This window comes from Erinaceus europaeus, chromosome 5 (genome assembly GCF_950295315.1).
Source record: "Erinaceus europaeus chromosome 5, mEriEur2.1, whole genome shotgun sequence".
Taxonomy (NCBI): Eukaryota; Metazoa; Chordata; class Mammalia; order Eulipotyphla; family Erinaceidae; genus Erinaceus; species Erinaceus europaeus.
In genome coordinates, this window is record NC_080166.1 from 73,252,874 (window position 1) to 73,277,736 (window position 24,863).

General features: G+C 37.4%; 1 protein-coding gene across 1 annotated transcript in view; it reads left to right on the forward strand.

The window, feature by feature from the left end:
- The window catches only part of DIAPH3 (diaphanous related formin 3), a 551,468-nt gene that overhangs the window by 194,227 nt on the left and 332,378 nt on the right, over positions 1 to 24,863 (forward strand). Inside the window, exons 13-16 of the mRNA XM_060191426.1 lie at positions 813 to 877; positions 6,224 to 6,328; positions 10,997 to 11,299; positions 12,897 to 13,011. Of these exons, the coding sequence (XP_060047409.1) occupies positions 813 to 877; positions 6,224 to 6,328; positions 10,997 to 11,299; positions 12,897 to 13,011 (588 nt within the window). The remainder of the gene's footprint in view (positions 1 to 812; positions 878 to 6,223; positions 6,329 to 10,996; positions 11,300 to 12,896; positions 13,012 to 24,863) is intronic.

Below are 24,863 nucleotides of genomic sequence, written 5' to 3' on the forward strand. Positions count from 1 at the left end.
ATGCTATTTATCCCCACCCATATTTATTTATTTTTTATTGTCAGCGTTGTTATTGCTGAGGCTGTATTAGCTCTATGAATCCACTGTTCTGGCAGCCATTTTTTTCCACTTTCATTCTATTTTGATAGGACAGTGAGGAATTGAGGTGGAGGAGGGGACAGATACAGAACTTGAGAGAGAAAAACACTTGCAGACCTGCCTCACCAAGCTGATTAAGTGACTCCCCCCCACCCCCCACACAGGTGGGGAATGGGGGCTCGAACTCTGCTTAGTAGCATGTTTGCTTATCCAGGTATACCATGACTTGGCTCCCTTACAGTTATTTATTTATTTATTTATTAAAATAAGAAAATGGGTAATGTATATGCACCATTTCTACATTTCTACATAGTAGTCATTCATTTCATATATGTTGTAGCTTATTTAATCAATTACTACTCATTTTGCATTTAAGTTATTGTCAATTTTTTTTTTTTTACTTAAACAGTATTTTTCTATTTACTGCTATTGCCCACTTGCCTTTGTGTTGGATATTTGTTTCACACTCTCTATATAATGGGTTGATGATATAAACCTTTGTGTTGTATATTACAGTTAATCTACTATACTATACTACTTTCATTTGCCTCACAGAGACCTATACTTATCACTGGGTTTGTTTTTTCCCTCTCTGTTACAACACTGTGTTTCTCAATACTGCTTTTTTTCACTAACACTATTTATGCTTTCCACTTGTTATTTTCTTAACTCATAAAGCTATAACGAGTTGAGCAGTGCTGCAGTATAATATTTTCCTGTCATTGCCTTTTTAGATACTTGTATTGATCAAGCAAAATTGGAAGCTACTGAAGAGAAAGCATCAGAATTTTATAAGAAAGTAAGTAAGTGACTAACATTACAAGACCATATGTGTGTCCATCACAGGCCTGTTTCTGCCTGAGGGACTATATACTCATTGTTCCCATTTTCTTTTATACTTCCTTCACAAATACCACCCTCTGTAATAGAGGTTCAAGAACATTATAGTTAAAAATGTAAATATTAACACTCTCAACTCTAACTCTCCCTATGGTACTTTCCTTATTTTCTTTTCTGTTGTATTTATTGTCAGTCTAACATTCTACTTACCTTATGTATTTTTGTGTATATGCCTGAATCTTGTCTACTTTTCCCTCTAGAATAAAGTTACATTGGCTTACTCATTGTCCTGTATCTTGAACAATTTTAGACCTGTATAGAATTGGAAAAAAATTAGGATTGAAACTAATTGCTACTACGTTATCAAAATAGTCAAAACTGTATATTCTTGCTGCTCATCTATCCTTTTTCTCTAAAAAAAAGAAAAATTTTTTTTTTAAATGAGTGAATGACTAAATTACTGAACTAAGAGTCAAAATTTTGTGATTGGGTCTAGCAAGATAGCTCACCTTAATCATGGTCATGATTGAGGCTCAAGTACTGCACTGCACTGGAAGTAACATTGGTGCTGTGGTGCCTTTCCCTCTCTTCCTCTGGCCCTCTTATCTCTTTCTCTCTCTCTCTTTTTAATATTTATTTATTCTTTTTTGCTGCCCTTGTTGTTTTATTGTTATAGTTATTGTTGTTGTTGATGTCGTTGTTGTTGGATAGGACAGATATGGAGAGAGGAGGGGAAGACAGAGAGAGGGAGAGAAAAACAGACACCTACAGACCTGCCTCACCACTTGTGAAGCAACCCCCCTGCAGGTGCGAAGCCAGGGGCTCGAACTGGCATCCTTATGCCAGGTCCTTGTGCTTTGCGCCAAGTGCACTTAACCCCTTGTACTACCGCCTGGCTCCCTCTCTTTCTCTTTAATCTCTTGCTTTTCCTGGCACTGTCGACTGAAAGCAATGTTACCTCATTGGTGACCAAAGGGGGAAAAATATACTTGTAATATTTCCCTAATCTCATAGAGTGAACCCTTAAAATGAACTTACATATTAAAAAAATAAAGATTTAATGTACCTTTTGTTTTGTGAAGTTTACCTCATAAGATCAGGTTGAATCATATAGAAATGTTATTTCATTGTTTAAAAGTATTGGTTACCTTGTCTTTTGTGTGTGTGTGTGTGTGTGTGTGTGTGTGTATGTGTGTGTGTGTTTCTTTTTAAATTTCTTTATTGGGAGATTATTATTATTTTTTATTTATTTTGTTGTTCTTGATGTCATCGTTGTTAGATAGGAAGAGAGAAATGAAGAGAAGAGGGGAAGACAGAGAGAGGGAGAGAAAGACAGACAGCTGTAGACCTGCTTCACCCGCTTGTGAAGCGACTCCCCTGCAGGTGGGGAGCTGGGGGCTTGAACCAGGATTATTATGCTGTTCCTTGTGCTTTGAGCCAGGAGCACTTAACCCGCTGAGCTACCACCCGACTCCCTGGGATTAATGTTTTACAGTCGACAGTAAATACAATAGTTTGTATGTGTGTAACATTTCTCAGTTTTCCACATAACAATACAACCCCCACTAGGTTACCTTGATTTTTGTATTGCTGAGTAGTAATCTAATTACCCTCCCATTCTCTACTTTTGCTTATGCAGGTGTTTGATGCTTTTTATCCCCTTCGTGTTTCTTTATTCATTTTTTCCCCTATATTTCTGTTGTTCTTTAATTCTTTACATTTCAAGTTGTTCTTCTGATTAAAATTCTCAAGACTAATTTCTCACTGTGTAGAAAAAGTAGTAATTATCACTACCACCACCACCTCCACCATCGCCAGCATAATATTGTAAAGTATTGTTTACTGTGTTAGGTCTACATTTAAAAAAATATGTTTTAAATATTTTATTAGTGACTTAATACTGGTTTACCAAATTATGAGATAACAGGGATATAATTCTATACCATTCCCATCACCAGAGTTCTGTGTCCCCATGTGCTTCATTAGAAATTGTAGTGGTTATGTCAAGGTCACAGATACAGGTTTAGTATTTGTCTGTAACTATCTATCTATATTTACATATATATTTGCCCATTTTTTTCTGTGGTCCTGCCTTCCCTTCCTTTCTCAGTCACACTTACACCTATTGCTAATTCTGAATGTCCTTCCTTTTTAATTTTTTCTCTCTGGGTCCTAATGGAGTTGGAGCTCAGAGCCTTCTGGTCATCTCCCCCTAACATTTACCATACCTCTGGGAGTATGGACCAAAATTCTTTATGGGATGCAGAACATGGGAGTTCTGGCTTCTGTAATCACTTCTTCACTGGACATAGCCAGTTGGCAGATGGATCCATCCACTCAGCCTGTTTCTGTCTTTCTGGAGAGTAGAGAGTCTGGGGACACATTGTTGAGGTTGTCTGCCCAGGCAAGTCAGGATGGAATCATGATTATATCAGGAAAGATCTTGATAGTATCTTAGTGGCTGAATGAAAGGCAGTGAAATGTAAGGCAGAACAAAATGATAAACAGGATCTGCAAAGTAGGAATAGGTTGACGAGAATATGGATTTTTGGGGTAGGAAGAATCTAGGAAGTCTACTTTAGGTATTATAAACTTTTTAAGATAATATAAACTGCAAGTGGTCAGCATAAATTAGGGGGGGAAAGTTACTGACATAGTTATCCTATATATAAAAGAAAACTTGATAGAAGATTGATCACTTCAGAAAGTATTGGAAGGCAGCTATGCTAACCACTATACCACCAATGCCCTTCAGAAAGTATTGTATTTTAAAGTGTTATTAATGTCCTACAAAGGTGTATGTTTGATGAAATGCTTTCCAATTATTATATTCCAGGCCTTTTCCTACTGGCTAGGTAGGACTCACACATGTGCCTTTGATATTATTGTTGTTCTGGAAAGACTTGGTTTAGTCAGGGAAACTAACTAATGGATTCATTTTTTTTGTCATAAGTGCTGCTGTTGCTATTCTTGAGGCCATGTAACTGTCCCACCAACATCATATTCCAAGTTCTATAAACATTTGTACTCTTCACAGGAAAGTAGTGTCAAGCTTTCAGATTTTATGTGAATGCATCCAGGTATTATGAATATTCATTTACAATTTAGTTATGTAGTATAGATGAATAGCATTAAACTTCTTAGCTTTTTTAAGGCAAGTATTTAATTTCTAAACTTTAACACAGATAGTAGAAAGACCTTCTTCAAGGTTAGTTATCTCCTTTTAGTTCAAATTTATGTGACTTTGGTATTTTCAGAAAATACTATTTGCTCCATAAACGATTTCTGTTGCCTTACCATTTTGTATATATCAGCAAGAACTTCTTTATGATAGCTTTATAAGAACACATGTAAATACTCTGCTTGAGGCAGTAAGCTATCATAGTTGCTGGATGCATTCTTTATTTTGGTGCATAAATTTGAAAAATGAGGACCTGAAATGTCAGAAAGTACATAGAGGATATTGAATTATCAACTTTCTTGTAGAGATGCACTAATATATTTACCCTCGGGAGTGAAATTAAGCAGAACCTCAACCTTAACTGTGTTTCTTGACATTTTTGCCTGTAATTTTGTAAGTGTAATACTGTTCTAGTATCTCTTTTTGGAGAAGGCTATCATATCAGTTTTTATAAAGTACATCTTTAATGGAGATTCATTTTGTCCCCAAGGCTACTGTGATTTGAGTATAGATACTGCAGAATACTAAAGCAAAGTTTATGTTTTGTCGAAGAATTTTGTAAGGGTGGATGTGGAAACTTATCCATTTGGCAAGTAGTAGATGCTTTTTGATCGGTCCATGATAATTTAATAAATTCTCTCAGTGTATTAAATATAACTGTGATTGTTTCAGTTCTGTATTTTTCCCGTCAATAATCATTTTCACTTCTGAATCTTGCTCTAAGGCTCATGAGATGGGATAATACACAAATTGACATTGTGAAGTTCTCATTCTTACTCTCCTAATTTTTTAAATTCCCTGTTAAGCAACAGTAAACACTGACTAAACACTTATAAAAAGTAAAATAGGGACAATTATTTCTAAAAGATTTCTGAGGCTGAGTGATAAGAAATATTTAATATGTGATACTGATATTGTTATTCTATATATAAAAGAAGACTTGTTAGAAGATTGATCACTTCAGAAAGTATCGGAAGGCAGCTATTCTAACCACTATACTACCAATGCCCTTCAGAAAGTATTGTATTTAATTATAAATGTAGATATTCGGGAAGTTAATAAATCAAATAGAATTTCTTCTCATCATTAATGAGAGATGAGATGATACATTTAGTCTTTGTATATTGTTATGATGATTGCTCTGGCAGGAAAAAAGCCAGGCAAGCTGTTAGATTCTATATGGTAGTTATTTCCTAATTCTTGTTTGATGTTGCTTTAAAGACTCAAGGTTATATAGGCTAATGCAGTTGTGTCAGTTTTTTTCCTTTTTGGAGTTAGTGTTTTCTCTTTTAAAAATATTTTATATGTTCTTACTTTATTGTGATGGAGCAGAGAGACAACCAGAGTTCTACTCAGCGCTGATCAAAGCTCTGATTAAATACGGACTTCTGCGCCCTCAGTCATGCTAACAGGCTCTTTGACAGAGTCAAAGCTCATTTTTGATTGTGAGACAATATCATACATACAGTAAAATTTCTAAGGAGAGTTGTTGGATCATGATACTCAGGTAAAACTATTTGAATGCAAGTTGTGTGAAATGTGGCTACATTTGTTTACATTTCACCCATTTGAACAATTACATTTTCATTCCTCTCCGAAAGATTATTGATAGATACAACTGTATTTTCTATAATTATTTTAGGGTTGGGTCAAGGCTTTGAATTTCACTAGGAGTGATACATGAATAAAATAGAATTGTCTATTAAAATGTTAAAAACATTTTTTTAAAGTATTACTGATAAATTTCTGATGTTTTATTGTAAGGTTTTGCAGGAAGGAGTCAGAATACAGTACAATGCTTTCCTCTGTGTTATTTTTTCAGAAAGTCACAATGATATTTAGGGACTTTTAAGAAAAATGCCAGGGTTGCAGATAACTATGGGTAAGTTTGCTCTGCTGAGAAAAGAAGGTCACAGATGCTCTTTGGTTTCTCTCTTGCAAATGAATGATTTGTAGGGACCTGGTGAGAAAAAAAAGAGAAAGACTGTGGGTGACTTAGCAAAAAATCCAATCTTTTCATAAAAGTTTATTCTCTTCTGACAGATCATTAGAGTTGTATTTCTATATCAAGAATACTGCTTTCCATTTTCAGTTTTTCCTCTTGTTTTCTTTTTCTTGTTTCAGTTTGAAAAAGAGTTTACAGACCACCAAGAAACTCAGGCTCAGTTGCAGAAAAAAGAGGCAAAGATTAATGAGCTTCAAGCAGAGTTACAAGCTTTTAAATCTCAGGTAAAATACCATCTATCTGGAGTGAACCCAGGTGTTGAGAGCACACTTGAAGAACAAAGGTCATCTCATATCTCTATAAAATCAAGTGTTTATACTTAATTCATTTGCATAGTTTCTTTGTGTTTATATACATAGTTCTGCTATGTTTATTTTTTAAATTGTTTTGCCATTTATTCTAATGACATTTTTAAGAATGTCTAAACTATTACTAGTCAGTCTGCTTCCTTATGCTTTGTTTGGGCTTTATTCCTAAAGTTACATGTCTCCTAAGAAATTAAGCACTAAGAGTAAACAAATCTTTTACTCTTAGCTTTGTCATTTATCACTGATATTTATCCCACTATAGGAAATTATTGCTCGAGCTATTTATATTTCAAAACCTTCAGCCTATGGGTACCTTGTAGTGAAAGATAACCTCTAGCTGAATGAGAACATTTTCTGATAATTTTTCAATTTCCAAAAGTAAACAGATTTAAAACATGACAAAAAAGAGAGGAAATCTGGATTATGAAACAGATTGCTCACACACACCCTCTACACATAGAAGGATACACCATCTGCACATTTTAAATGGGTGGAAATGAGGAAGTAGAATATTCATATTCTTCATGAAGTTTTGGATATAAGGACGATGAGTAAAAAGTATGATTTGTTAGTTATCTTTTATCCTAAGTTTTTGGTTGTATTGAAACCATCATAGGCATAAGTGATTTCCATATTGGATATTAGTTATATATTATTGCCATATTTTTTTATATCAGTTATTATCCCCTTCAAGAAGAATGCATGCCAATTTATTGACTATCTCAATCTTTCTCATCTGACTGTCTTGTATTGAAACTGACATTTGACTTTGCTTTATATTACACAGTTATACACATTGACAAGCATTTATGACAAATTTTTCCTTGTCAGGCTAATCTAAACCTACAGACTTTCCTTTTTTCAGTTTATCCTAATTGAATGATTACTTACAAATCTACATTAGAATTGTTCAGTTCAGCCAGGGAGATGGCTCAGTGATGGAGCATATATGTGAAATCCTAAGTTTGCATATGTGAGATCTGAAGTTAGAATCCTTGTTCTGCTTGTGACATTGCAGTGTTCTAGTCTGCCATTTTCAAAGTAATAAGGAAACTTTTAAAGAAGGAAGATAATGTAACTTAATACAGAGCCATATCATCTACCATCTTTGGGAATGTTATAGCTGCATGTGCTCTTATATAAGGTATAAATAAATTTAGAGTTTCAAGTTGAGATTAGATTGAGGAATCTCCTGTTGCTTTAAATTTTGGAAAATTTAGATCTTGGTTTTTTTTTTTTGTTTGTTTGTTTGTTTTTTAAATTTTTGCCTCCACGGTTATTGCTGGGCCTTGGTGCCTGCACTACGAATCCATTGCTCCTGGAGGCTGTTTTTTCCTTTTTTATTGTTGGTGGTATTATTATTATTATTGTCATTACTGTTAGATACAACAGAGAGAAATTGAGAGAGGAGGGGGAGAAAGATAGACACCTGTAGACCTGCTTCACCACTCGTGAAGCGACCCCCACCTGCGGGTAGGGAGCTGGGAGCTTGAACCTTATGCTGGTCCTTGCACTTCATGCCACGTGCGTTTAACCGGCTGTGCTACTGCCAGGTCCCTGATCTTTTTTTATTTTTTTTATTTTTATTAGATGGATAGACCTTGATTGTGATTAATGGCTATCACAAGGAGACTTGGAATTAAAAAATAATTCATAGGCTGGGTGGTGGTACACCCATTTGAGGGCACATGTAACAATTTTCAAGGACCTGAGTTCAAACTCCCATATCCCACCAGCAAAGGAAAGCTTCACATATGGTGAAGTAGTGCTGAAGGTGCCCCTCCTTGATTTCTCTTGTTCTCTATTAAGCAAATAATTGAAAATTAAAAATAATTTACTTCTCCATGCACATTTTTGAAGGACATGTGGAAAAATTACTTCTTGGATTAGCTCTTTACTCATAAAATCTATTCATTTATGATGAGAAACTTCTCTTTGATCCAAGTTTTACAGGTTCTGAAGGTCATACATAGAACAGTGTAGATTCATTTAGATTTAAAAATCAAGCAGTCTTGGGCATTGGGAATGTAATAGTGGATAAGATAGAAATAGAGTCTGGCCTCATAAACAGACCATTTATAAAGTCAGTTATGCTCTAGCAAGTAAATTTTTTAATAGTTTTTTTTGTTGTTGTTGTTGCCTCCAGGGTTATCACTGGGGCTTGGGGCCTGCACTATGAATCCACGGTTCCTTGTGGTCATTTTGTTGCCTTTGTTGTTGTTAAACAGTTTTTAAAAAAGATTATTTAAAACTTTTTAAAAGTTTATTTAATTTGATAGGACAGAGAGAAATTGAGAGGGAAGAGAAATAATATATATATATATATATATATATATATATATATATATATACATACACATACATATGGAGGGAGAGAGAGAGAGAGAGAGGCGGAGACAGAGACACTTGCAGACCACTTCGCTGCTGTGAAGCTTTCCCCCTGCAGATGGGGATCAGAAGTTTGACCCTGGTTCTTGCACATGGTAATATGTGCACTTAACCACATGCGCCACTTCCCGGCCCTTAAGTAAATTTTGTTTAGAGTAGAAATGCAAAGTATTTAAATACATTAGTCATTAACTGGAACATGCATATTGAACATGAGTATAACATACATATATGCTTAACATTCAAATGCCGTACTATCCATGATTGCAGCATACTAATGTAACACTTAACTGATTTGGCTTTAAAGTTAATGTTTTTGATAAGTCCTATGATTTGATTTTGGTTTCATAACACTTTGTGACAGTCTCTTGATGTTAACTTCAGGATTTTATACCTTACCTTTTCTCATAACTGTGTCATAAATCTGAAATTTTTATTTATTAACATGTGTTGCGTGCTCATTCATTACACAGTCATTTACATATGTATATATGTGTGTACACAAATACCTATGGTTCACATTTGGAGCCTGTAAGTTCAAGAAAATAATCATAGAGTAGAAAATTATCAACCTATCAGATCGTTGATACACAAAATGTATCTATTAAATTCCAGCTATGACATGGGAGCAACCTGACAAAAATGACCAGTGGACAGTGTTTCTTGTCTTATTATCCTTGATTATTACTTTTCAGGGTGGCACTACATTCTGTAGAAAGCCCACCCTTCCTTCCTCCCTTCCTTCCTCCCTCCCTCCCTCCCTTCCTTCCTTCCTTCCTTCCTTCCTTCCTTCCTTCCTTCCTTCCTTCCTTCCTTCCTTCCTTCCTGTCCTTCTTTTCTCATCTCTTTGTGTCACTCTAGTTGTGATTCATGACCTTCTGGTTACCTTTTCCTCTTGTCTTTAATTCATTTATCCTGGACATATTTCTTCATGGCTATCATTTGCTGGGAGAAAAAGTAGTGAATTATATAGACGTAGTCACTTACCACATGGATCTTATAATATGTCAAAGTTAAATATTAATAATTCCTTAAATAATTATTCAACAACTTTGATAGGAGCCATCAAGGGGAAATATGAGATGCTGAGTAGTTCAATAATGGCTTTTCTTGATGCCAGTGTATAGGAAAGGGGTGAGGCTTGGGAACAGAATCATTTACAGTGACTTCTAAATTTATTATCATTTTTAAGTCAACTTAATTAATAAACTTATTAATAACCAGTCACCACTCAGTTCTAGCTTACAGTGGTGCTGGACTTTCTGCCTGGGAGCTCAGAGCCTCAGGCGTGAAAATGGATAACCATTATGTTCTCTCCCCAACCCTATAGGACATATTCTAAGCACAAGGAGCAAGAATCATGATATGCTTTTAGAGCCTAACTAGCAATTTTACATTTTGTTTTTCTAAAGTGAATATACTATGAAAGTCTCTTTTCCCTGCTGGATCTTATTGTTTACCTTAAATTTAAATCCCAATTTTCCTTGGAATTTTATGTATAACCCTCTCCACATGCTTCATTTTCTGGGTAAAATTAATCTCTTTCCACAGCTTCATCTTTCATGTAGAGACTACTGATTTTTCAAATCTTCTAGACCACAAAGAGCCATTTCTATCGAGGGAAGGCCATAACTATCTCAGAATGGGCAGTCACTCAAGAGAGGAATCCCTGCTAGGTCCTAGGATAGGTCTATTTCTATTACTGACTGTGGCAGCTACATTTTTGTTGAAACAAATGCTGTATTTTTATTTCTTTTTTTTTTAAATTTTTAAAAATATTTATTCCCTTTTGTTGCCCTTGTTTTTTTTATTGTTGTAGTTATTATTGATGTCGTTGTTGTTGGATAGGACAGAGAGAAACAGAGAGAGGAGGGGAAGACAGAGCAGAGAGAAAGATAGACACTTGCAGACCTGCTTCACTGCTTGTGAAGCGACTCCCCTACAGGTGGGGAGCTGGGGGCTTGAACCAGATTCCTTACGCTGGTCACTGTGCTTTTCGCCACGTGCGCTTAACCTGCTGCGCTACCGCCCGACTCCCTGTATTTCTATTTCTAATATGGGGCAACTTGATTTTATTTAAGATTAAACTGCATGAAATTACATGATTTTTGGTTTCAATAGCTTCTTTTTTTTTTTTTTGAGCAGCATACTAATATATTTGTTGGTGTTCTTTATTATGTTCTTCTTTTTCTCTAGTTTGGTGCCTTGCCAGCTGGTACAAATATCTCTTTGATCCCATCAAAACAAAGTGGAGCTGACCATCCAGCTATTCCTCTTCCTCCACCACTGCCTGCTTTTGGGGGGGTGCCTCCCCCCCCTCCACCGCCACCTCCACCACTTCCAGGAATGCCAATGCCATTTGGAGGCCCTGTACCTCCTCCTCCACCTCTGGGGTTTCTCAGTGGACAAAAACCTCCCCCTCAAGTCCTGCCATTTGGGTTAAAACCAAAGAAAGAATTTAAACCTGAAACCATCATGAGAAGATTGAATTGGTTAAAGGTAAAGCAAATAAATGGAGAAGAACATATTGCTCACTGAATTAAAATTTAATTTTCTGTATGCTTACATATAGTTTCCTATATGAGAACCATAAAATAGTGTTAAATATATAGGAATTATTGCTATTGACAAAAAATGTCTAATTTATATACCTGGTGGGAATTGATGCCAGTTGTTTCAATGGAATTTGATTTTTGCTTGATTTAGTAACTCACATTATTGTAGCAGATCTCTGGAAGATAATGGGTTGTTGTAAAAATTATGATGTATTTTTCTTTATTTAAATTAAAAAAAATTATCTTTATATATTTATTGGATAGAGACAGCCAGAAATCTAGAAGGAAGGGGGAAATAGTAAGGGAGAGTGACAGAGAGACACCTGCAGCACTGCTTCACCACTTGCAAAGCTTTCCCCCTGCAGGTGGTGATCAGGGGCTCGAACCTGGGTCCTTGTGCACTGTAACATGTGCACTCAAACAGGTATGCCACCAGCCGACCCATATTTTTCTATGTAAAATGTGTTATGACTTTTCCAACAACCCAGTATATAGTTCTAGTCCTAGGTAGTGGCATACTGGGTAGAACACAGAGATTATGGGAGTCAGGTGGTAGCGCAACGGGTTAAGTGCATGTGGTGTGAAGTGCAAGGACTGGCGTAAGGATCCCGGTTCGAGCTCCTGGCTCCCCACCTGCAGGGGAGTCGCTTCACAGGTGGTGAAGTAGGTCTGCAGGTGTCTATCTTTCTCTCCCCTTCTCTGTCTTCCCCTCGTCTCTCCATTTCTCTCTGTCCTATCCAACAACGATGACGACAACAAGAATAACTACAATAAAACAATAAGGGCAACAAAAGGGAATAAATAAATAAATATTAAAAAAAAAGAACACAGATATTACTGTGTTCAAGTACCTGGGTTCAAGTTCCTATCCCCCATCTACAGGTCAGGGAGTTTCATAAGCAGTTAAGTAGTGTTGCAGGTGTCTATCTCACTTTTCCCTCTCAATTTCTCTTCTCTGTCAAAAAGAAGGAGAGAGGGTTGCAAAGATAAAAGAATAAGAAATGACTGCTATGAGTTGTGGATTCATAGTTTAAGCACCAAGTACCAATAACAACTCTGGTGCCAACAGAAAAACTATTAAAAATACATAGTTCCTAGAAAGTTTTCAATGTGGTAACTCCTGGGAAAAGTGTATTAATTTTCAGAATTTGATTCTTCAGGTGCAGAAACTTTGCATTCTTTAGAAAGATAGTTTACTGGTCCCATAACTTTGGGAAATGTTGTATAACCAAGTTACCCTGCACTTAAAAAGTTATAATGCACATGAACCTTTTTTAAAAAGCCTTTGGGACATATAATTTAGAATACAGAAACTTCTTTTCATTTGATTTTGGATTCCAAACCAATTAATAAAGAATATTTTTATCTTCATTAAACCCTAACTTCCTGTAGAACTTTTATTTCATTGGACATATCTGGGGGAAATGTTTTATAAACACTACTTAATAAACATTTGTTGGAAGCTGTGGGATGCTGGGTCTGTACATAGTGATTGATCTGGGAACACCTACCTATTTATGAATCATTCTTTCTGATTGCAGATCAGACCTCATGAAATGTCTGAAAACTGTTTTTGGGTACAAGCAAATGAAAATAAGTATGAGAATGTGGATTTGCTTTGTAAATTGGAGAATATATTTTGCTGTCAAAAGAAAGGTAGGTGTAACATCTTGTTTCTTAATGTTAGTATTTTAACTTTGCTATACTTTATAACTAGAGGACAGAAAGCATCCTATACAGTGTGATTACTTCATTATTAGGTAAATACTCTAATGACAAGAACTGTCTTACATAATAAGCTTCTTACGTGCACTTTCAAAGGAGCAGTTTAAAAATGTAAATGATTTATGCAAAATTACAACCTTTTCTATAGTATGTTGGGGACAGTGGTGCACCTGTTTGGGTGCACATATAACTGTGCTTGAGAACCCCGGTTTGAGCCACTGCTTCCTACTTGCAAGGGGAAGCTGTGCAAGGGTAAAGCAAGTTTGCAGGTTTCTTTCTTTCTTTCTTTCTTTCTTTCTTTCTTTCTTTCTTTCTTTCTTTCTTTCTTTCTTCTCCCCCCCTCCAATTTCTCTCAGTCTTATCTAATAAATAGGGAAAACAAACAAACAAACAAACAAAGAAGGTGAAGTGGACAATAGGAGTGGTAGTTTTGCTGTGTATGTACCAAGTCCCAGCTATCGGCCTGCTGGCAATAAAAATAATAATAATAAATTAATGTTTCCAAAAGGAAGATTATTTAGAGAATTTTGGGATGGGAATTATTTTTGTCAGTAATAAACAAGAGTCAAAAATGTTGAGACTCTTTAGTCAAAATTTTACCACTATTTTACGTGAAAGGGATTATCACATAATTTGTGTGAGTCACATGTGTAAAATTATAATATGTGTAGTGTATATTGAAAGTAAACTTGAGACAGAAGTATATAATTGGGTTATATAGACTTCATATTAAAGACAATATTATTCACTTTACATATTGTTTTGTGGTAACTTTTATCTATGTAGTGTGATCTTTTAAAAACTATATTTGCCATGGCTAGCATCGCGAGAGAGAGGATGCAGGAACCAAGCTTGTGACAGTAGCAATACAAATCTTTATTCATGAGGTCGCCCCAGAGTCCGTGGTGAGCTCTGCCTAACCACAATGGCCGCCTCCCACTCTGCACGCCAGCCCTTCTCCAGGTCCGGATGCGGGAGAGAAAAAAGAGAGTGAAGCCAAACCAAAGTGGGCTTTATAGGGTAAAACTGGAAGTGGCAAGTCGTGACCAGAGATGGCTGGGAAAGGGGATGGAGAAAAGAAAGAGTGGGAAGGTAGAAAGCTTCCATAGCAACGATTGCTAGGGTTTTAACTGGTGGGATTAATGTACCCTGCATGCAGGGTGGTTCTCGAGGTAGAAAGAAGATAGATCAAAGGAACGGGTGGGGAATCTTTCAGGCAAAACAATGATTATGTAAATAGGCCATAGTGTTAGCAATGGAGGGGGGGAGCAGGGGGCTGGCTTAATGTCCAACAATATTTAGATATCTGTTTAGTTAAATATGCTTCATTTCATTTCACAGCCTGACTCTTATATTCCAGGGTGAATAGCCATAAGTAGTAGGCCAGGATGTACTAGGCGCACCTGGTTAAACACACACTTTACAGTGTGCAAGGACCCAGGTTGAAGCCCTTGGTCCCCACCAGAAGGGAAACCTTCACAGGTGGTGAAGAAGATCTGCAGGTCTTCCCCCCTGCCTTCCCTTCTCTTCTCAATTCTCTGTCTCTATCTCTATCCAATAATAGACATATCCCTAAATATTTAAAAAAATATCTACATATACTGCTAAGTTAATCTTTAAATATTACATAATGCTTGAATTTATTGTGTGAATTACAAAGATCAGTCATTACATAATTTTCTCAACAGAAGCTTTTCTGTCAATAAGTGTTACCTCTCTGGGATCCTGAGCTTGCTGACCACAGAGTCAGAGATGATAGAGATTATATTAGTTGGGAACTAAGAGTTTATGTAGAGGTGTAAATCTTGACTTAATAAAATGTCTACTACATAAAAAGCACCATGCTAGGAGACGCTTTATATTAATTTATTGATCTCACAGAAACCAAGTGATTCTGGCAAAAATAATTATTTTTATTTCGTTGAAGTACATTCTACAGTATATTTAAAAATTAGCTATTCTTTCTAAGAAAGAATTGTCAGAAAATGAGAGTAATTACTAAATAAACATATCTTTGTAGATTTCTGGTAAACCACTCATCTCTGCCAAAATAGTAAAAATGCTTTATTTTGATTCTTGAAAACAGCAGAACTTTTTTTCTGTAAGCTTACCCTAGGAAAACTTGTGAAGTAAGCATATCTTAATTTCACCTTTTTATTATGGAGAATCAAAAATTTCTTTGACTAAGATTAGTGCACTCTTCAGGCAATCAAGGAAAATATACACTAGTTAAAATGTGTATTTACATGTAAAGCACTTCAGAATTTCAGATTCCATATTTGAGAATTGATTAGTTTTCCCTTTGCCTTCTTACTAGGTGCAAATGGTGGTACCTAAAAGCTATTTAAGTAATAGTGCTATTCAGGTACTCTCTTTTTTTTTTTTTTTTTTATCTCCTCTCTCTCTCTCTCTCTCTCTCCTCTGATTACTTTCTTAATTAATGAGGCTCAAAAGGGAAACTTGTTAGCATGCCTCTAATTTAGCTGTAGTATCAGTCCTAAATGAAGTAATTGGACCTTTAAAAAAATTCTCAAGTCATCTACCATTAGACTTGGCATTCAAGATTGGAAAAAAAAAAGTGTGCTTGCTAAATCTAATACTAGTTGTAGTGATGAAGGTGACAGTTGATTAATTTCTGACTATTCCACATTCCCATCTTTATTTATGTTTGCATATGCTGTTGTCTCTCCTGGAATTCATCTTCTTTCCTTTGATTTACGGATTGTCATGGTTTATGACTTGTTTTTTCTCAGCTCTAATGCCACTTTGTCTTTTCTATCAGTCTGTATTTCCATGGTGAGCAGGAAAGATGAGACAGCTCATGGTTAAAACTTGGGCAGTGCCCACACCTCACAATTGCCATCATGAAATGAACTGTAAGGGAGTTGGGCATTAGCACAGTGGGTTAAGTGCATGTGGCATAAAGTGCAAGGACCTGAGGAAGGATCCCGGTTTGAGCCCCCAGCTTCCCACCTGCAGGGGAGTTGCTTCACAAGCTGTGAAGCAAGCAGGACTGCAGGCGTCTATCAGGAGGGGTTGCAGGCTTTACTGGTTGGCTTCCATCACTAGTTTTACATGGAAATACAGAGGATTTAAATTATAAAATGGAGGAAAGTGAGTTTTCCAAGAAACAGTGGGTCTGTTCTTTCTTTCTTTCTTTTTTAACTCCACAGAGGCATTTAGATTACTATTCTCTTTACTTCCTAACATTTTTGAATTAGGTCAAAAGAAAAGAGGAGCCCTGAGGACCTTGAATATTTATCTCATTTGTTAATTTTATAAAAACAAATATGGTCCTTTTTTAAAATCTACATAGTAGTCTGCTTTATGTTTTGGAGACTTCAAGTTGTGATTGTTGAGTGGCAATGACGTCAAACCCTAACAGTTAGAAAAGGAAAATGGAAAAAGGAAAAAACAACAACGAGGAGGGCAGTGGACTAATACTAACTTCCTATTAAGCACCGGGGTGCATGAACCGGAGTTGGTTTGTCTTCCAGTTACATTGTTTTACCTTTACCACATTTCTGCTGCAGTTTTTCTCCTGCGAAATAATTCTAGCCCTGTAGAATATCAAAATACTCTATTTCCTCACATATTTCTTTTTTATTTTATAGATTTCTTTTTTAAAGGTTTTTTTAAAAAAAATTATTTTATTTTATTTTTTGAGAGAGATACATAGAGAGAAAGACACAGAGAGAAACACCAGACCACTGCTCAGCTCTGGTTTATGGTGGTGCAAGGGATTGAACCTGGGAATTTGGAGCCTCAGGCATGAGAGTCTCTTTGCATAACCACTATGCTATCTACCCCCCACCCGATTTCTTTTTAATTCATCTTTTCTTTCATTAGATATTTTAACAGTTGGACTTTTGTGCTTATTTAATCTTAATTCTGACATTGGTAACATAGCTTCAATGGGAAAGTGCTGTGTGTCATATCTGTTTTTTTTGCCTCCAGGGTTATTGCTGGAGCTTAGTGCCTGCACTATGAATCCACTGCTCCTGGAAACTATTTTTTCTCCTTTGTTGTTGTTATTATTGCTGTTGTTGTTGGATAAGACAGAGAAGTCCAGAGAGTAGGGAAAGATAAAGAGGGGGAGATAAAGATAGACAAGTGCAGACTTGTTTCACCACTTGTGCAGTGACACCGTCCCCCCCACCCCCCAGCAGGTGGGGAGCTGGGGTTTGGAACCAGGATCTTTATGCAGTCTTTGGGCAAGTGTGCTTTGGGCATCTTTGGGCCATGTGTGCTTAACCCACTGCTGCTCTACTGCTGCCCCCCCCCCCCCATGTATCATATTTTAAGCAGAAACGAGATCTTCTTTTAATCCTCCCCTGTAAAGTTAACATTTTTCATGATTCAATTGTATCATCATCTTTCTCTTTTACATCTCATTTTACTGTGAAGTCAAGGAAAGTGAAACTTCTCTTTTCCGAGTTGAGATACATCTTAGCTTTCCACAGTGAAAAACTTTCTGAAAATAGACTTTTTCCCCCTTTCTTACTAATTTCTTTTTATTTTTATTTTTTTATTTTTTTATTTAAGAAAGGAGACATTAACAAAATCATAGGATGGGGGGTACAACTCCACACAATTCCCACCACCCAATCTCCATATCCCATCCCCACCCCAATAGCTTTCCCATTCTCTATCCCTCTGGGAGCATGGACCCAGGGTCATTGTGGGTTGCAGAAGGTGGAAGGTCTGGCTTCTGTAATTGCTTCCCCGCTGAACATGGACGTTGACTGGTTGGTCCATACTCCCAGTCTGCCTCTCTCTTTCCCTAGTAGGGTGGGTATCTGGGGAAGCGGAGCTCTGGGACACATTGGTGGGGTCTATAGTCCAGGGAAGCCTGGCTGGCATCCTGATGGCATCTGGAACCTGGTGGCTGAAAAGAGAGTTAACATATAAAGCCAAACAAATTGTTGAAGAATTATGGACTCAAAGATTGGAATAGTGGAGATGAAGTGTTGGGGAGGGGGTACTCTCTGCAAACTCTAGTGTACTACTGCTTTCAGGTATATATTTGCCGTAGTTTATGGATACATGTGAACATATGCTCTATCTCCTGGAACCTGGTCTATATCTAGGTTTTGGGACTTTGTTAGGAAGTGAACCACCTGGGTTGATTCAGAGAATACTATGAAAGGAAAGGTCTCACCCGAGTGATGAAGCTGAAGGGTTGTCGTTCCACACCTGAAGTCTCTGGACACAGTCTGAAGTGAAGCATGCTGAGGTGGCACTCATTGCAATCAGCGGATGCAATATTATTTGATAAGAATTGGGAGAAGCATATGTGAAAGTGGGCCCTACCGTAGGGTCCCAGGACTGGGGAAAGTTTAGGCTCTATAGTGGAAATGTGAGGTTACTGCTGTCTTAGGGTTCAAGAAGACAATGGATAGTTATTGTTATCATCACATTATTTGGTAATTGGGTTAAGTTTAAAAAGTCCCTTTGTTAGACATACAATCAATTTCCCCCCCTCTCATATTAATTGAATAGTGATTTATATGACTACAATTTAATAGATATGTACATAAACACCATTCCCATCACCAAAAGATTGTGTTCCATCCCAACCCCCCCAACCCCCCCCCCCCCCCCGCTGTCCCAGGAAGCCACATGTCCACCCTTCTGCTCACCACAGGGTTTTTACTTTGGTGCCCTACTTTCAATTTAGTCAGATCATGCCTTTAGTTTCCCTTTCTGATCTTCTTTCTAAACTTCTGTTGATGAGTGGGATCATCCTATACTCATCTTTATCTTTCTGACTTAGCTCACTTAACATTAATTCCTTCTAGCTCTGACCAAGATGGGTCAGAGAAATTGAGTTCATTGTTCAGACAAGAGACTAATCACCAAAATATACAAAGAGCTCAGCAAACTTAGCACCAAAAAAGCAAATGACCCCATCCATAAATGGGCAGAGGATATGAACAAAACATTCACTCCAGAGGAGATCCAAAAGGCTAACAAACATGAAAAACTGCTCCAGATCACTGATTGTCAGAGAAATGCAAATAAAGACAACACTGAGATACTACCTCACCCCTGTGAGAATGACATAAATCAAAAAGGACAGCAGCAAGAAATGATGGAGAGGATGTGGGGACAGAGGAACCCTTTTGCACTGTTGGTGGGAATGTAAATTGGTACAGCCTCTGTGGAGAGCTGTCTTGAGAACTCTCACAAGGCTAGAGATGGACCTTCCATATGATCCAGTAATTCCTCTCCTGGGGATATACCCCAAGGACTCCATAACACCCAACCAAAAAGATGTGTGTACTCCTATGTTCATAGCAGCACAATTCATAATAGCTTTCTTCTTCTAGCGTTTGTCCTTCTTCCATAGCCAGTCAACAGCGTCAGGTTGAAAGCTGTCAGGAGCTGCTTGTTGCTGGCTTTGAAAGTGACTGGGATCCATGTGGATTCAGTCTGCTAGGAAGGATCGTCAGTTTCCCCAATGAATGGGTGCTCACGGGATGCACCACGAGAAGGTCGATCCAATGCATCCCAAATAATAGCTAAAACCTGGAAGCAACCCAGGTGCCCAACAACAGATGAGTGGCTGAGAAAGCTGTGGTATGGAATACTATGGAATACTATGCAGCTACTATGCAATGGAATACTATGCAGCTACTAAGAACAATGAACTTTTACTCATTTCTTACTCATTTCTCCCAGACTGACTGACTGACTGACTTTCTTTCTTTGTTTCTTTTTTTTTTTTTTTCTTGCCTCTATTTGTTAGGTTGCCATTGTTAGGCCTTACGTTTGGCACTGGGAACACTGGAATGAGAAAGACAGACATGTGCCTGCTTTCGTTTATTTTTAAAATTCTCCAACTCAGTAAAATTCTTGGTTGATACATCAAAATGAGGAGTAGAGTAACAAATGCTGATTTTGATTTCAATAAAGACTGCCATATTTTACTGTTTTCAGCTTCTGTTAAAACTTAACAAGGTTATAAAGAAACAGTGTTTATACATTCCCTGAAATTTAATCACAATATTCATATATTGAACATTTGGTATCATCAAAATAATGCTAATGACCTGCGTACTTTTCACCAGATTGGAAGCATCTGTTGGCTAATTTTTACAGGCTGTTGGAAAATCGAGTAAAGTATACTAACAGGTTATTGGTGTTGGATTTATCAACTAAATTAATATTAATTACTTTCATTATTCACAAACTGTTAACTTAATAAGGATTAAAGGGCTTTCTGAAACTGTGAATAGTCTAATTCACTTAGACTGATTTATTATGAAAATGTGATTCTGCAATTGTTAGCTTTCTGAAGTAATCACATTTTTGCAACAAGTGCATCATATTTCTCAGATAGGGCCAGTAGCATGGCTTATAAATAATTTCTTAACTGAACAGGTATGGCATATGGGAACAGTTAATGGATCATGCACTTAAAAACAAATCAAGCTTAGATTTTGACATCATAGTTCAGTGGACAAGGTATTGGAATAGGGAGTGATAAACCATTGATTATCCCAAGTACTTGACTGTTTTCAGGATGCCACTTTATATTTGAAACATAATTTTTTTTTGTCGGCATGAACAAAGTGTATAAAAATAAATTTCCTCACAATTCTAGATTAAACTGAAACAACATAATTTATGATAAAAAATGGTTCTTCAGACTGAAATTTAATGAAGAGATGATGCCAAAGTAAATGCAGTATACCTTGAATATCTTAAAGGTTCCTGAAAAGGAATTTTGAAAAAACTTCTTTGGAAAGATTAGGGAAGATATTGGTATAGAATTGAGTGTTCCTTTATTGATTCACCCTTGGTTTCTTCTCTGTGGCTGAATGACAAATGAACTAAATTACTTACAAAAATTACTATAATTCAGGAATGTCTTATTTCTCAATTAAAAATTGTGTTCTGAGGAGTGAGGCGGTAGCGCAGTCAGTTAAGCGCACGTGGCACAAAGTACAAGGACCAGTGGAAGGATCCTGATTCAAAGCCCCAGCTCCCCACCTACAGGGGAGTCACTTCACAGGCGGTGAAGCAGGTCTGCAGGTGTCTATTTTTCTCTCCCCCTCTGTCTTCCCCTCCTCTCTCCATTTCTCTCTGTCCTATCCAACAATGACAACAACAATAATAATAGCTACAATAAAACAACAAAGGCAACAAAAGGAACTAAATAAATAAATATTTAAAAAATTATCCCACCACCAGCATGCCATATCCCATCCTTTCCATTATCCCTCTAGAAGTATGGACCAGAGATCTTTAAGGGGCACAGAGGGTCATGGGTGGACATGGGTGTTGACAGGCCAATCCATACCCCCAGTTGTCTTTGTTTTTCCCTAGTGGGGTAGCGTTCTGGGAGGTGGAGTTCCAGGACACATTGGTGAGCTTCTCTGCCCAAGTAAGGCAGAATGGCATTGTGGTAGTATTTTTCAACTTCTGCCTATGAGTGACATTATCCCATATTCATCTTTCTCTTTTTGGCTTATCTCGTTTAACATAATGCCTTCAGCTCCATCCAAGATGGGGTGAAAAAAACGGAAATCACCATTATTAATAGCTGAGTAGTATTCTATTGTATATACATACACTCATCTGTTTTTGGACACCTGGGTTGCTTTCAGATTTTGGCGATTACAAATTGTGCTGCTATGGATATAGGTATACACATATCTTTTTGGATGGTGTGGTTGATTTCTTAGGATGTATCCTCAGGAGAGGAATTGCAGGGTTATAGGCTAGGTCTACTTCTAGCCTTCTGAGAGTTCTCCAGACTGCTCTCCACAGGGGTTGGATCAATTTACATTCCCACCAGCAGTGTAGGAGGGTTCCTTTGTTCCAACAACCTCTTCAGCATTTGTTGCTGCTAACTTTTCTGATGTATGAGATTCTCACAGGAGTTAAGTGGTATTTCATTGTTGTCTTTATTTGCATTTCTTTGGCAATATTTGACTTTGAGCATATTTTCATGTTTGTTGGCCTTTTGGATCTCTTCTGTGGTGAATATTCTGTCCATATCATTGTTTCATTTTTGGATGGGGTCCTTGGTTTTCTTGTTGCTGAGTTTTGTGAGTTCTTTATGTATTTTGATTCTTAGCCACTTATCTGATATATATGGCATATAAAGATCTCCGATTCTGTGTGAGGTCTCATTGTTTGGGTGGTGGTTACTTTTGCTGTGCAGAAGCTTTTTAATTTGATGTAGTCCCATTGGTTTATTTGTTTGTGTATTTATTTTGTATTCTTTGTAATTGGATTTGTATCATTAAGGATGCCTTTAAAATTTAAATGGAAATAAGTTCTGCCAATACTTTAAGTACTTGATATTTTCTGGTCTAACACCCAAGTCCTTGATCCATTTGGAATTAACTTTTGTTTTTATTGAAATATAGTAGTTCAGTTTCATTCTTCTGCATGTTTCACTTCAGCTTTTCCAACACCATTTGCTGAAGAGACCCTCTTTACCCCATGAATAATAGTCTGGGCACTTTTGTCACAGATTTGATGTCTGTAGGTGTGTGGGGCTTAATTCTGGGCTTTCAGTTCTATTCCACTGGATTATGTTCAGTACCAAGCAGTTTTGATTATAAAGACCCTATAAGACAATTTGAGATCTGCACTTTTTAATATATTGGTGCATTAGTTTTGATGTGAGCCCTGTGACAAACAAGCTTATGAACCTTGCTTGGCCTTTTTAGTTTTTGCAGTGATAGCTATGAGCTGAAGGCGAGGGGCTTTATTTTGACTTTCCTTACTGGTAATTCACATGTACTTTGGGATGTTGGCTTTCTGGTGGGGTGATCTCCAGCAAAGGCAACCGACCGGTTCTCTCTCGCTCACTCAAGGGACAAAACGAAACAAAGACACTGGGGAGACTGAAGTGTGCTCTCAAATCTCAAATCTAATTTATTAGCAGGTGGACATGAGTTTAAATAGAAAACCTAACAAAGGACATATTTCAAACATGTCAGAAATTACAGGCAGCTTGCCCCTATGGTAGGGGGCTGGTATGACAGGAATTGATGAGATACAAGACAGTTATTCTCCATGATGAAAGCGACTTAATTATCCAAAGGTATCTGAGAGAAGCATAGGGGTTAAACCCAGTAGGGTGAGACAGAGAGAAGATGGATATCAAAAGGCCATATAGTTTGGAATTTCTCTTGTCTGGGGTCTGAGGTGTATGATGGAGCATGTGATAAGGTGTGTTCTCCTCTGGGATCAGAAGGTGAGGTGTACTTTGAGTAAGCGAATCTTAAAGTAGGCGGCCATGTGGCCTGTAGTTAATGGGGAGAAGTATTGGGGTTTCTGTGGGCTTGAGAGTCAAGAAGGAAAGAACTAAGTCTGGGAGACGGTTTCTCCTCTTTGCTCACCTCGGTTAAGAGAGACTCACAAGAGGGTATCTTCTCAGACCTCCATCTAAGGATGGGGGGGAGTTCTCCCTAAGCTCTATCAAGCTTACACATAGCCCCACATTGGGGGCTGTGTTTTGTAAATCAGATCAAAATATATTATTTGCCATAAGAGGTTTCATCTCACATAGAACAACTTCTGGCTGGGAGTACATTTAAGACCAGACCATCCATCTTTGAATCCACGTTAGCAGATCACTGTAATTATTAACGAAGACATGGATCAAGGGCCAGCAGCTGACTCACCTGAGGAGGAGTGCAGGCATTACTACATCTGAGGACCTGAGTTTTGAGCCCTATGCCACTACATATGAATGCCTGCAGTGGTAGGCGCCCAGAGCATTAGAGCTGTGGTGTACGTATCACCTCTCTGTCTTTCTTTTCCTTCTATTAAAAAAAAAAAAAGAAGTCGGGCGGTAGCGCAGAAGGTTAAGTGCACATGGTGCGAAGCTCAAGGACCAGCATGAGGATCCCGGTTTAAGCCCCTGGCTCCCCACCTGCAGGGAAGTCACTTCACAGGTGGTGAAGCAGGTCTGCAGGTGTCTATCTTTCTCTTCCCTTCTCTGTCTCCCCTCCTCGATTTCTCTGTCCTGTCCAAGGATAGCAACAACAACAACAACAACAATAATAACAATCATAACAATGATAAAAGAATGGCAACAAAAGAGGAAAAAATGGTCTCCAGGAGCAGTGGATTCGTGAGCCCTTGCAATAACCCTGGAGGAAAAAAAAAAAAAGGAAGGAAGGAAGAAAGACTGCCTGGGTTGGTGGTACAGTCATGTAGGTGCCGAGCCCCAGTGACAACCCTGGTGGCAAAAAAATAAACAAACTTGAATCATATCTGATAGAAAAACATTATTAATTTGAAAATAATAAAACAATAATACTAGTATGTCTTTTTAAACCAGTTATGTTTACTTCATTTATATGTTGTAATTGTCCCCCAAAATAACCCTCTAGTTGTAGGGGTAAGGGGGCTAGAGCAAATATATATACATTTTATATATAAGAAAAGGTTACTCTTCCAAAGTGAACTTCAACCAGTCTGAATGGGATGCTGATCTGAGTCTGAAGTCATTGCTCCTTCTGCTGTGCCATGTTGCTCCTCTGATTAAAAGAAATCCTATTATGTTTTATTTAACGTGTTCTTCTTTGATTTAAAATAATTTCCCTCTCATCTTCTGCCACCATACCATTGCCTCACAGCAGTTCACCCTCATCCCATGATTTATATTAAAGGTTTTAAAAACTTGCTATTTTTTATTAAGACCATCTTTTCATCATTTGGTACCTCTATTCACTTCTGTAAGTATTTGAGCTGTAAATACTAACACCATGCTGTGCAGTGCACAGGTGAGGTTGAAGGACCGTGGAGTCTAA